This window comes from Camelus bactrianus, chromosome 3 (assembly GCF_048773025.1).
Source record: "Camelus bactrianus isolate YW-2024 breed Bactrian camel chromosome 3, ASM4877302v1, whole genome shotgun sequence".
Classification (NCBI taxonomy): Eukaryota; Metazoa; Chordata; class Mammalia; order Artiodactyla; family Camelidae; genus Camelus; species Camelus bactrianus.
The window spans coordinates 89,957,328-89,971,572 of record NC_133541.1 but is presented as its reverse complement, the minus strand read 5'-3'; the positions used below and the strand labels follow the sequence as shown (position 1 = coordinate 89,971,572).

The window sequence follows — 14,245 nt, the reverse complement described above, 5'->3', positions numbered from 1 at the left end:
AAGACCTGAATGTAAAAACTAAAACTATAAAATGCTTAGGAGACTACATAGGCATAAATCCTCGTGACCTTGGATTAGGCAATGGTTTCTTAGATTTGACACCAAAAGTACAAGTAACTAAAGAAAAAAAGATACACTGAACTTTATCAAAATAAAAACTTTTCTGTATCAAAAGACACCATCAAGAAAAAATACCTGCAAATTATATACCTGATAGGGGACACAGAACTAGAATATATAAAGAAATACTACAACTCAATAATAAAAAGACAAATAACCCAAGTTAAAAAAATGAGCAAAGTATCTGAATAGACTTTTCTACAAAGAAGATATACAGTGGCCAATAAACACATAAAAAGATGCTCAACATCATTACTCATTAAGGGAATGTAAATCAAAACCACAGTGAGATAACATTTCACACCCACTAGGATGGCTACAATCAAAAAGACAGATAATAGCAAATGTGATGAGAATACAGAAATCTCATACTTTGCTGGTAGGAATGTCGAATGGTGCAGCTGCTTTGGAAAATAAGGGTAGCAGTTCTTGAAAAGATTAAACTTAGAGTTACCATACAACCTAGTAATTCCACTAAGCATACAGCAAAAGTATATACATCACACAAAAACTTATACATGGAAGTTCATAGCAGCATTTTTCATAATAGGCAAAAATGGAAACAACCCAAATGTCTATCAATTGAATGAGTAAATAAAATGAGGTCTATCCATACAATGGCATATTATTTCAAAGCCAAAAGGAATGAAGTACTGATATATGCTCCAATATGGATGAATCTTAAAAACATGTTAAGAGAAGGAAGCCAGTTCCAAAATACCACATACTATATGAATTCATACAATATCCAGAATAGGCAAATTAACAGAAACAGAAAGTAGATTAGTGGCTTCCTAGGGTAGGGAGCAGGGAGGGGTGGTTGGTGAGCTGGGGATACAAAGAGAAAGGCTGCTAATAAGTACTGATGGGGTTTTGTCGGGAGGCAGTGAAAATCTTCTAAAACTGATAATGGTGATGGTTGTATTTCTTTGAATATACTAAAAACCATTGAATTGTATACTTTAAATTGGTGAATTCTATGATATGTGACTCTGTTTATCTATCAACCTACCTGCCTATCTATAAAGAGGTTGCTAGTTGCCTGTACTGATCACCAGGGCCCTTTCATATAATTCTCAGAAGCCTGCATCCACGCTGAAGATAAATCTCAGTAGAACAGCCCCCTACACCCCAGCACTTCCTAGACCAAGTCTGCGTATGGCAGAAGAATGCAATAGTTAAGACAGCTGGCCACGTGGTAGGACAGCATTGAGGTAAATCTTGTTTCAGATGTTTACTGATCCTAGAACTCTGGGTCAAGCCACTTAACTTCTCTTTGCCTCAGCCTTCTCATCTATAAAAAGGAGAAAATAACATTTCCTACCTCACAGAGTTGTTGTGAGCCTGCAGTTAGCACTCAAGAGGCATTCCTTATTATTATTTCCCTAGAGTCTTCTTTGTGTGCATCTTTGCTAATAGGTAAGACCACTCTATAATTTCTTAAACATGACATAGCTGGTATGGAGGCAAAAGATTCACCTCTGAAATATCCATCTTCTGAAAATATGAACCATCAGTGAAGGGGATGCTTAGCTTGCTACCACCAATTTCTCTCTCAGAGGACAAGTTAAAACCCGTTTTGGAGGATATGGAATATGGAAACAGCTCTGCCTTACAAATCCCCCTCTCTTCTCTAAATATATACACAAACATACTCAGATACAAATATAATACACACACACACACACAAATGACTTCTAATGAGAAGATAATTTTAAAAGAAGATTTTGGTTCATTTATCTTCCTGTCATCCAGTCTCTAGTTTAACAGGACTTCGCTCTAAGTTGGCTTGGCAGCAGTCAACACAATATTTCAATGTACCTTCAGAAGAAATGTTTATCAGCACATTCAGTTCACTCCTCCTAATGTTTGATAATTTTTCTACTGCACTTCCATTAGTAATTTTTCTTAATAAGTGTTTAAAATTCTATTTTTGGTTTGTTTTGTCTTCTTTGAGTAGGCTTGGCTTGATTTATCAAATGGAAGAGGAAGATCCCAATTTGCCTGGGCACTTAGTGCCAGCTCCCAAGCCTACACGTCATGAGCAAAAGCATGGTTCTTCAAGGCCACTGTCAGTTTGCTAAAGTTCCATGAAGCCATATAAACAAGGAGAAACTTCCACCTTGTGGTTAGAAAATTTGCACTCAATCATATCATGAATTTTTATGGCTTAAATATTACTATAAAAAAGTTTAAAAACTTTTATTTCTAGTAATAAATATTTTAGTATTTGTATATTAACCACACTAACATTTAACATTTTTGCCTCACTGAGGTGAACTTAGTTATTTTCTTATGGTGTATTTCAATTATTCTTTTCTCAGTGCTTAAAAATATCACAGAGGTCTTGCTAAACTCTTCACAGCTGTTTACATCTTCCCGCTCTTGCCAGCCTGAATTCTGATAGCTGGACCCTACACGAAGTCACAAGAGAACTGTCTTGTGATTCCCGCATGATTTCCCAAAAAGTCATCCCTGGACTACAGATTAATTAGACCTAGCAGTACTGTGTCTTGGGTGAAAATGTGTCAGTCTACTGGAGACTTTACTGTATTTTTTTTCCTGAAAGGTTGACTTGTGTTTCTCTAAGCAGCAAGGAAGAGTGCTAGGCACATGTTGGTGTGTTTCTCATTTCAAGTAGCAGTCCTCGGCTCTCACCTGACCATCCTGGGAGGCAGCGGCAGTGGCCCGTGGTGGGGTGGCAGCCATCCGCATGGCTGCAGTCACAGCGCTCGGCACAGTTCAGCCCATACGTGCCGTCCTGCGTAGAAGACAGCAGCGAGGGTATGTGAAATCCCATGACCGGAGAGGAAAGGGACCCAAGTCAGCCATTCCAGAAACAGCACCCTCCTCTCCCAAACACCTCCCAGTAACATGCATTACAATCACCTTTCCCGTGTCTTGCTGGCCCCCCAAAAAATAGGCTGCAGGAGGTCAGTGTTTTAAAATCCCTTAAACCTAGTTTACGTCTAATACAACGGTCAAACATACGAATGGTAAACCAACTATGCCAATATGCTGATGTGCATTTATGCAAACACACATAAATATGCCAAGTAATTAAAAGTATCTCTATCTTATTAAGTAAGTATCTTATGAGTAAGCTACAACTCATAAAAATAGTCTTTTTTTGTTCCTAAAGATTTTTATGAAATACTTCAGTGTTCCCCTACAAGGCATTCTCTTTTTTCCCATTGAGGTATAACTGATATACAATGTTATATTAGTTTCAGGTGTAAAACATAATTATTTGATATTTGTATATATTGTGAAATAATCACCACAATAAGTCTAGTTAACCTATGTCACCATACCTAGTGACAGAATTGTTTTTCTCTACAAGGCATTCTATTCCTTAGTAAAAAAGGGAAGACCCTGACCCACATAAAGAAGCCCTGTAATTTTTAAAATAACATAGCTTCAATTGAATTAAGATCATTTCCATAAATTGTCAATGAGATACAGAACTATAAGGAAAAAGAAAATCTCTCGTCGCTTTTCCTAATTAACATCCTCCTTTCCATGACATCTAAACAACACCAAGTATTCTGATTCAAGATCCTAAGAGAGGGTTGAGTGTGTTGGCACACCCCCCTCACTCGTCCCCTCCCTGACCTTAATGTTTTCACACGCACATGCAAGTTGGTGGTCCAACAGAGATTGAGTCTCTTCACAGACATAATCATCTAGTTTGTATGAGAGGAATGAAAGCTCTGTGTTTACAAGCCCTGTTCTTTCGTGCCAGGTCCTGACAAACTGAGGGAAGGCACCACAAAGCTCCCATACCACCAAGCACTAAGAAAAACAGGGGTGACCCAGGAATCCCACTCCTGGGCTTGTATCCAGAAGGAAATCTACTTCAGGATGACACCTGTACCCCAATGTTCATAGCAGCACTATTTACAATAGCCAAAACATGGAAACAGCCTAAATGTCCATCAACAGGTGACTGGATAAAGAAGATGTGGTATATTTATACAATGGAATACTACTCAACCATAAAAACCGACAACATAATGCCATTTGCAGCAACATGGATGCTCCTGGAGAATGTCATTCTAAGTGAAGTAAGCCAGAAAGAGAAAGAAAAATACCATATGAGATCGCTCATATGTGGAATCTAAAAAACAAAAACAAAAACAAACAAACAAACAAAAACAAAGCGTAAATACAGGACAGAAATAGACTCACAGACAGAGAATACAGACTTGTGGTTGCCAGGGGGGTGGAGGGTGGGAAGGGATAAACTGGGATTTCAAAATTGTAGAATTGATAAACAAGATTACACTGTATAGCACAGGGAAATATACACAAAATGTTATGACAACTCAGAGAGAAAAAAACGTGACAATGAGTGTGTATATGTCCATGAATAACTGAAAAATTGTGCTGAACACTGGAATTTGACACAACATTGTAAAATGATTATAAATCAATAAAAAATGTTAAAAAAAAAAATAAAGGCAGATATAAGATTAAAAAAAAAAAAGAAAAACAGGGGGTGCAAAATGATCAAGAAGAAGGCACCTAGAGCCAGTCTAAAATGGGTGTTAGATGGCATAATTATTTATCTAGTACTTACAAAAATAAAATATTAAAAAAAAAGTTAGGCCTCACTAATATGTGGTTGGGCTTATAGGATTTAGCTTTCACAGTATGATCCACTAAATCACCTCCAGTCTTTGCTAATGTACTAATGCATCTAATAATACACAAAAAAGGACAGGGGGCTGGGGGCTTTGCATTGCCTCTACTCAGGTTGGGAGTGAACAGTGATCTCCAAGCCCATCTCAGAGCACTGGTAATCTGTTCACTGGTGGATGACAGGAAGCAAAGCTAACATAACTGTCCTAGTAGTTTAGAGGGCAGGGAATAGCTCCGGGCGGGGTGGGGGAGGGATGCGCTCTAGCCAGGGAATAGGAATGGGTTGCACTTAATGAGGAGGAAGCCCAGGAGAAAAGAGCTCCGTGGAAGGTCCCCCTCAGGGGGCCAGTTCAGGGGGTCACAGTGTCTTCTCACCATCAGCTGATCCCCTGGAGGCAGAGAACACACACCACTGAGAGAATGCCTAACGGCTTGGGGAAGAACTGTGACAGTAACAAAGAGTGATGGAAAAGAGGAAAGGAAACCAGCCATGTGCTTGAGAGGAAGAAAATGAAACGGGCTGTTGCCATGGAATGCACTGTCCCTTGCCGCCCTGTCGGGGTTTCTGATGACGGGTATCTCCAAAGCAGGTCAAGGGGATGGAGTCAGCACTGGACCACAGAAATCTCTGGAGATTCGTGTGACTCCTGAGGTATTTGTGTTAAAAGGCAGTTTCCAAACCTTTCACCACCTCAGTGAGCACTTCTGTGACACCATCACCACCCCCCTTTCAATGCCCTGTCACTTTCCACCCCAAAGGCTGGAAGATTTCCATTACAATGGAAACACAATATTTAGAGAGTTGACAGGCATACACTGGGTGTTTGACTGGCTACTGTGAAGAGATGAGTATATTAGAATAGAGAAAACAGAGGGGGGTGTTGGGGGGAACCGGGGTGGAGGGAAAGGAAGGGATTCTCACAAAGCTGCCTAACCCATTTCCACGTCTATCCCTTTGCCTATCTTGTATCCAATCTGAGTTCAAACACTCATTGCTTCTAATAGTCACTATGGTTGGGTTCACACTCAGGCACTTTAAATCAAGAAATCTGCAAAAATAAGCTAACCCTCTAGGATCAGCTCCTCCCAGCCCTCCTCGTTGGGTCATACCTGGCAGGAAAATTCACATTTCTCCCCGCGCCATCCAGGTGCACACGTGCAGGTCCCGTCCAGGGTGTTGCAGGCTCCGCCATTGAGGCACTGACATGTTAAGTTACAGCCAAAGCCCCAGGTGCCACTGGGACAGCTGATGGAGCAGTCCACCCCGTGCCAGCCTGCCGGGAGAAGAGCACCAGGGCACGTGAGCAAACAGAGGCAGCAGGGAGTTCTGCTGAGCCTTTCCAAGACACACTTCCCTTTAGAAACATCTTGGAGGTGCACAGCAATGTCCTTGCCCCCACAGGGAGCATTAGCTCCTCCACATAAAGCCTCCATCAGAAATGAACTAAAGCACCCACACAGCTGTCAAGGATGCCAACACTAAGAAGCACTACTGGGGTACTGAGGGAAGAGAGATGGGGTGGGGGCACCTCTGATGTGCGGGGATAAATACTGGGGGATACTGAGCTTGGTTTAGGTCGGGAAAGTGAAACATTTATATGTGAGGGAGAAGGGAAAGAACCCCATTTAAAGATCCCATTTAAGGCAGGATCCCATCAACCATGAACAGTGAGTATCCAGGAACCATGGACACACACACGCTGGCCCCCACATACAACACATGCTTGGCTGCATTTCTAGTCAGGACTCCAGGACAATCAATTCAAGACATGGACACACGTCTGCTTGCTTAGTCTTCCCCAAAGTACGGAGACTCACAGACTTTCAGAGCTGGCAGTGACTTCAGAGATTGTCTCACGTGAGCCTCTCCCCTTGACTCACGAAAGCAGGAGAGCCCTCCCTGGATGAGGGGCTTGCTGAGTTCAGGCATGGTATTTCGGCACAGCTGGAGCTGGAAATGTTTCTTTCCTGTGCCTTTTGGAGCTAACATGACCAGGATCAGACAACAGACTCATTCACCCACTCACCTGCCTTGCAAGTACAAGACCCATCCACAGGAGAGCAGATAGCATCATTTTTACAGCGGCAGAGAGAGGAACAGTTTATCCCGTAGGATCCCAGAGGGCAGGGAGTGGAGCAGTCGATTCCCTAGAGAGGCACAAAGAGGAAAATGCATGCAATTTTACTACCTGAAATAAGGCCAGCACAAATAAACAAAAATATATCTTGGCCATGCTAATTACACTCTTTCTCTAATTTTAACACATTGTATTTTTAAGAGTTGTTACAATGTCACCACTATACTAATTTTACACATTCAAGGCCAATGCCAGCTAGTTTATATATAGGATACAGTATTGAATAAGACCACAAAAAAAGTCTGCTGCCTACATTAGTTTTCCTTTATAGCAAATCCAAAACCGTTGTCCTTGCTCAGACAACTAGATAGAAAATACAAGGTGTAAAATTATTGTCAATAAATAAACATAATATGAACTATACATTAAATTGCAACGCTTCCAAGACTTCCTCGTATAAGATGTAATATGATTAGTGGTTGAGGCAAAAGAACAGAATACACTCTGCTAGCAGCATGATTCAATTTATTATCTGACAGCGAGCATAAAACATAGAGGTCAGTTACCAAAGGTGAGTGGAGGTTACCTCCTTTAAAGCCAGAAGAGGCTCTTAAGACAAGGCTAATTCAGGAGCTCAACCAAAGAGTTGTGACACAGGTTAGAAAACCCCGTAAAGATCTCAGCTCTGAGACTTTATGACCCACTCGCTCTATATTATGTGCTCTGGAATATCCATCAACATGCCTCACAGTTTAATGTTCTCTTTAAAACAGGAGAAAATAATTCAAGGACAACCCATCTTCTTTTAAGGCAAAAATTCCTAATTTGTTGCTAAGAAATCCTGGAAACTCGGCAAAGTTCTGCTCTGTTGGCTCACAGGCATACTGGTCAGGTCTAGATTCTCAAAGGGAGTAAAAAACTCACGTACTACTAATTCCTGGATGTAAGTGCATAATAAATGCTAACTTGATAAAGTAAGTGCCTTCAAGCTGCATGGAATTAAAACAAAAACCGTCAACAGTAATACTTCTCCTAGTTAGAGGAGCCCTTTCTTTGTTGCCTATGAAACACAGTAAAATAATTATGTAAGGAATAATTAAAATGCATCTTACTTCATGACATATATTAATTAAATAATTAAGTGTTAATGCCACTTGGTAGTTCCACCACCTCGCCCAGATGTCATTCTCAGGTAACTACTTCTATCTCTTAATATTACTTCTCTCTTTATTTTCTTTCTTGTTAATAATGTGATTGATTTTAGCACATTCACTGCACTTTAGGAAACGTCATATAAATGGTGGTATTAACATGCTCCAAGTTGCACCCCTTATCTGTTTCCTCCAGAGCCCAAGCCACTCACTTTGAATCCCGGGGCACAGGTGCACTTCCCAGTCACACTGTCACAGTCGGCCCCATTGTGGCAGCTGCAGATCTGTTGGCAGGCTTCCCCGTAGAATCCAGGAGAACATGTCTCATTACAGTAGAGTCCCGACCAGCCTGGCTTGCAGGCACACTCTCCGGACATGGGGTGACAGCTGAGAGACGTGGATGAAAGGAGCAAGTCACTCTCTGGTAAACGTGACACCCAAGGCCCCTGCAAATGTTGCTTTAGCCATGATCACTAAATGTGTGGGTAATTCCATGCACGATCATTTAAACTTCATTCCCAGGCTTGGTATGATTTAATTAATCGGCTGAAACCCGATTGGTACCACAGAAATGTTGCATGAAATCAGCATTAGGCTCCAACAGGATGACTCCTACAACTGTGTCCTTTTGTCTAAAACTCATTTTAATTTTTGTAAATTGAGAGCACTAATTCGATAAGAGGTCAACCACATGAGAATATCTAAGAACTCCATCCAATGAACAACACAAAGTCAGTAAACCAGGGTGATGTCCAAGGACCTCCAGAAGCAGTGACCTTTTCTGCTTGTTTGTCTCGGCTCCCCATACCTGGTGGCAGAGCAGCTGTCTCTACCTGAAACAGCAGCCGCATTGATGGGCCAGGCAGCCAGCTGTCGCCCCACAGCAAATGGACACATCAGCTGGGCAAAGAGGCACGCGTTAGCGAGGCTCACACAACAGGGCGCTCTGTGTCATTAAAAACACATGTGCTTCTCGCCAAAGGAAAATCTGAACAATCAAACCAGCCCTGCTCAAAACTGGAAGACTATTGAAGATGGTCTTTCTCCCCTGATGGAGAGAAAACCCTCCCCTTAATGCGACCCAACAACAGAAGCCACTGTCTCATCCAGACATTTGCTAAATGACCTCTCATCAGAGGACTGTTCCTAGATTTTCTGCGAAGAACCGTGACCTGGAAGGGATGAAGATTTGGGGATGTAAATTCCAGCTCTCCCACTACCTGGCTACACTTAGTGGAAGCACGTGCCCTTCCTGGTCCTGATATCCTTATCTGCTGAGTGAGGGTCTCAGCCAAACCCCATAATCTCATTTCTTAACCCTCTTCTTCTTAAAGAAAATGCCTGTGGGTTGGACAATTTGTTACTCATTTTAAGAAATGTATTTAAATATACTTTTAGATCCCTTCTGTAACTAATTACCCACAAGCAAAGGCACAGGCATCTGTCACAAGTATCACTCAGGAAACACCGCTAGAAGAAATACCAAGTACAACTCTACATTAAGGATGGTTTCTTGGGTATAGAAGGTTTGGATTCATAAGACAAGGGTTTGAACCTCAGATCTACTTAGATCTACTCATCTGTTATTTATCCTTGGGCAAAAGACCTGGCATCTCAAACTTAACACACCAAAAACAGAGCCCTAGTTCTTTCCTTTCTTCATTCCTCATTCAGCATTTCCTTCCAGTTACTTCCCGCTGAAGTAATGGTACCACCAGCCACTCAGAGCTTGAAGCTAAAAACTTCACAGTTACTCTTGATAACTCCTTCTCCCTCATGCCCCATACCTAGTTCATTACTAGGACCTCACCATGCTAACTCCAACATGCATCTCGAATCTCTCCACATCTCTTCATCTTCAGTGTCACCATCCTATTCCATGGCAATGTCATCTATCTCAACTCCTGAACAGCCTTCTGACCCTTCTCCCTGCATTCACTCACGTCTCATCACCTAAAAAGTAGATCAGATGGTATCATTTTCCTTAAATCGCTTCAAAGTCTCTCTTTGAAGCCAACACTTAGAATAAAATCCACACTGTTCAATATAGCTACAGTGAATACAATTTACTGTCTAAACTAGAACATTTTTAAGAGTGAAGAGGGAGTGACGAATAATTACAGTAGGAAAATAGGCCTAAGCCAAACAGTTCCTGTGACTCCAGATACATAATGACCCTAAAGATGGCCCATGAGCCTTCATCATTTGGCTACCGCCTACCGTCCACCTCTTCTTTCATTGTCATTCTCTCTTTATTACTATGCTTAACTGATAGTTTTGGGGTTTTGTTTTTGTTTTTGTTTTTGAGTTGGTAAGAGCATTAAGCTTTTTCAATTTAAGGGCTTCACATGGGCAATTCCCTATGCCAAGAATGCCATCTCTCCACTCCTGGCTTAGTTCTCTGCATCTTACTCTTCCAGTCTCCACTTAAATATCTCTTCCTTAGCAAGGCCTTCCCTGACCCCTCACATGTCAGTTAGATCTCTCCTTCCTCACCTTCATAGCACCCTGCTCATCGCATTTCTCACAGCCTGCCATCTCATGTTTCTTTTGACAGTCCTTTTCCTTTCTTCCCTCCCCACTAGACTTCGACTCCAGTAGGACAAGAAGGAAGTCTGTCTTGTTTGCTGGCCCACACAGGCCCACAGTAAACGTGGACTGAGGGAACAAGGGAAAACAGCACAGCTGACATGTGTCGGGGTCTGACTCCGGGGATCGTGCTTTCCCCCAGGCTCCCCGAGTCTTCCAATAACGTAAAATTGTAACCTGTATATCTGCATACAAAGGCCAGATTTCCCCTAAAATTGGTTTTTAAAATGTCAAAAGTCATGGCTTAAAGGGAATCACCGTTAATTGCAGAGAACTCTCACATAAGAACGTTTATGATGAATTTGTCAGGGGATGCCCAGACCAGCAGCTAGTGTTCCCAGAGCACTGAGTGTGTGTCAACACCACGCTAAGCCATCCGTGTGTACTATTTCATGTAATGCTCACAAGTGTTTGGTATGGTTCCATTATATAAATGAGGGAACAGAGACCTAGAAGGACCTAGAAAGAGGAAGTAATTTATTCAAAGTCTCACACAGGTAGTGGTAGAATCGAACTCGAACCCAGATTTATTTACTTGTTTTTATACCAAAGAAAAAGGAAGTTTGATAGCAGCCTGCTAGGAGGGCTAGTGTGAAAAAGAATTGCTAAAATTCAGGATTTGGCACAGGTCAAAGGGTTAGCAGAACAAATAAAAGCCTGGATTGTGCAAAAAACAGGGACAAATTTAGTTTAGTAGGGCCAGATATACGATAAAAGGAAAAGAAATATTCCAAGTGAAAGATTGGTTAAAGTAGTTTACCTTATACTAGTCTTAAAAAGGACATCTTTTGGTAGAAAATATTACTTTACATTAAAAAGTAGGAAGTAATATTCACGGTATTAGACATAAATGTTAAATAAAATAGACAATCTGGGGACAGGGAACTGAACTAAGCTAGAGGCAGACAGAGAAATTGATAGTCAATGCCCCCCCATGGGTATCAGTGCAGCACTCTGGTTCTCAGATTGATTGACACCAAAATTAGTATTCTGCGATTTGTAATTAGATGTAGGAAGCCAAGCACTTTGGAGGCATTTGATGGGTTCTCATGCAGGCAGCTTAATTGATAATGAGATTTACGTGTTGTTGACAGAGCAGCAGAGTGGAGGCTAAAGGGTAATAGCCTCCTACCTGATTTCTTTCTAAAGAACAGACTTCTCTGTGTAATATGAAAATAAGATTATATACAGATAGGAATACCTACCATTTTATACACATATATAACTAGATGAAAATATCCTAGTACAGTTTTCAATTGAAGAGTTAAATTATTACAGGAATCCAATATAATATTGGCTACAACAGAATGAGTCACTGAACTTCCTTTTATTCATTTCCTTGAATATTCTTAATGCTAAAATGCAATGTCAATTAGGTGGCTTTTGCAAAGAGGCACATCCTGACTGCCCACAGCTATTAAATGTCCTTCTTAACGAGAGCTAATATACATATCCCATGTGGAATCTTACTGAATCTTGAATTCTGTTTTCCTGCTCAAAATCATTTCCACCAGAAAAGTTAGTTTTCAGTTAAGAAGTCCAGCTCACAGAGAATGTCCTTAGGCTCTATAACAGTGATATAATTTAAAATACTAATATCAGTTATAAATATATTAAATTCATTTCAATATTATGATAGTTTGCAAAATAAAAATGGCTACAAAAGCTTTATAACTCCTCCCATTAAGAAGTGGACTTGGTTCTGTGATCTTCTCTGTTTAGAGGGACATTAGAAAACCTGACATAAACAAAGGTTTGAAAAGTGCTTGCATGTTGGGGCTTGTCCTGTCTCTTGCTGCTTTTGGAAGCCAGCGACCATGTACAGAAGCCCAGGCTAATGTGCTAGATGCTGGGGACATATGAATCAGTCACTCTATCATGCAGCCAAATGCTAGACATGTGAGTGAGGAATTTCAGGACCAATCAGCCTCAAGTCCATCTGCCAGCTGGACATATGAGACCAGCAGAAGAACCACCAAGCAGAGCCCAGCCCTAATAGTGGCGCAAAATATCATCAGCAAATACATAATTGGTGTTTTAAACCATTATGTTTGTGGTATTTTTTTTTTAATGTGGCAAAACTAACTGATGCAAACCCCTACCCAAATATACGTCTTCAATATATGTCAATATGTACATCCATAGAACTAAAAATTTACCTCAAGTACTATAAACTAATGGTTTGTACTGCATTAGTTATCTCATTAATTATAACAAAGGATTTTAGAATAAATATATATTATGAATTAAGCAATAGTAAGCTAAGCAACCTACATCTTTCCTGATTAAAGTTTGATTTTCAGTTAATACAAAGATTCTATACTTTTTGCTTCAAAGGAATCTTATGTTTCTAGGAATTTTACATACAAGTTCAAGATATAAAAATAGGTGGATGGCTCCTACTGTGAATTCAACTAGACAGAGTCACATAACCAATATTCAACTAGCTTTAATAGAAATTTATAAAAGCAATTTTTAAAAACAGCTTTCATTATTTAGAGAAGCTAAATTCATAGGCTAATTGCTTTTTAATCTCCTGGTTATGTCATATACATTATTAGATAGATTTTAGTGTTATTTCATAGGCTATCATTTCATAGGCTAATTGCTTTTTAATCTCCTGGTTATGTCATATACATTATTAGATAGATTTTAGTGTTATTTTGATCTATGTGACTATCAAGTAATTTCATGTACTTCTTTGTTAAAACATACATGCTTAGGTACATGTGACCTATGTCAAATCTATCATAGTATCGCTGTTAATCAAGTAACTGTCCACCTGTACGTTGCTACTAACATGGTACCTAATTCCAACAAAGCCAACATTTTCTGTTTCTCCAATTCCTTTCATAGCAGAGATCTTTTGTAAAGGTTTACTAATCTATTTGACTTCAGGCTGTGTCTACATACAATGAAACAACACACTGGTGTTAAAAAGTCCTTAGCTATTACTAATGAGGCTTAACTTTTGCTGGGACAAGACTTATACTACAGGAAAGGTAGCCAAACTCACAACTTGTCTCTAATCCTGCCAGCGCCTTCAACATTGGAGAGTTGAAAAATAAAATCCTGAAAAGATCATTCATTTTTACTCTCCAAGTGTTTGTTTAACCTGTCACATAAAGAGTGGCAATATTTTCCTGTGAAGAAAACCAGAAGTTGACTAAAGTTGCTTACAAAGTTGCTTGAGACAAGTTAAGAATGCACTTAGATATGTCCCACTAAAATATATTTCAGCACACACACACACAGTGCAAAGTCAATTTTTTTTTTTTTTTTTGCTCCCAACAACAGTTTAAAGAAGAGACCAACTACAGGCTTCTATTTACTTTTCATTTTTGTGCACTTGAGATTTGATGTGGCCACAAGTTATCTTTCAGACGTATAAATGAAGTAACAGCTGTGCTGAATGCAAATAAAGGTAATTCTGGTAACATCTGAAGTGCTATACAATCCACAGCAATTTTGTCAAACTCAACGCTTCTAGCAGTATGCAAACGAGGCCCAGAATTCTAAGTGACATGTATCTGGTCCTTAGGGGAGGGAGAGGAAGAAAGAATTGGAAAGATATTTTCAGGGACAGACAAGGTACAGTAAAGCGGGTGGGATCTTGGTTTCCTGTTCTTGCATTCTTTGAGAGGTTTTTGAGCCAAAAGACCC

At 40.2% G+C, this 14,245-nt stretch overlaps 1 protein-coding gene across 2 annotated transcripts in view; it reads right to left on the bottom strand.

Moving 5' to 3' along the window:
• MEGF10 (multiple EGF like domains 10) overlaps positions 1–14,245 on the bottom strand; it is a 155,845-nt gene that overhangs the window by 31,005 nt on the left and 110,595 nt on the right. For both annotated transcript variants that reach the window (XM_074360599.1, XM_074360598.1), the window contains exons 10-13: positions 8,206–8,380; positions 6,792–6,912; positions 5,875–6,038; positions 2,779–2,881 (exon numbers count right to left, since the gene is read on the bottom strand). In XM_074360599.1, coding sequence (XP_074216700.1) covers positions 2,779–2,881; positions 5,875–6,038; positions 6,792–6,912; positions 8,206–8,380 — 563 coding nt within the window. The remainder of the gene's footprint in view (positions 1–2,778; positions 2,882–5,874; positions 6,039–6,791; positions 6,913–8,205; positions 8,381–14,245) is intronic.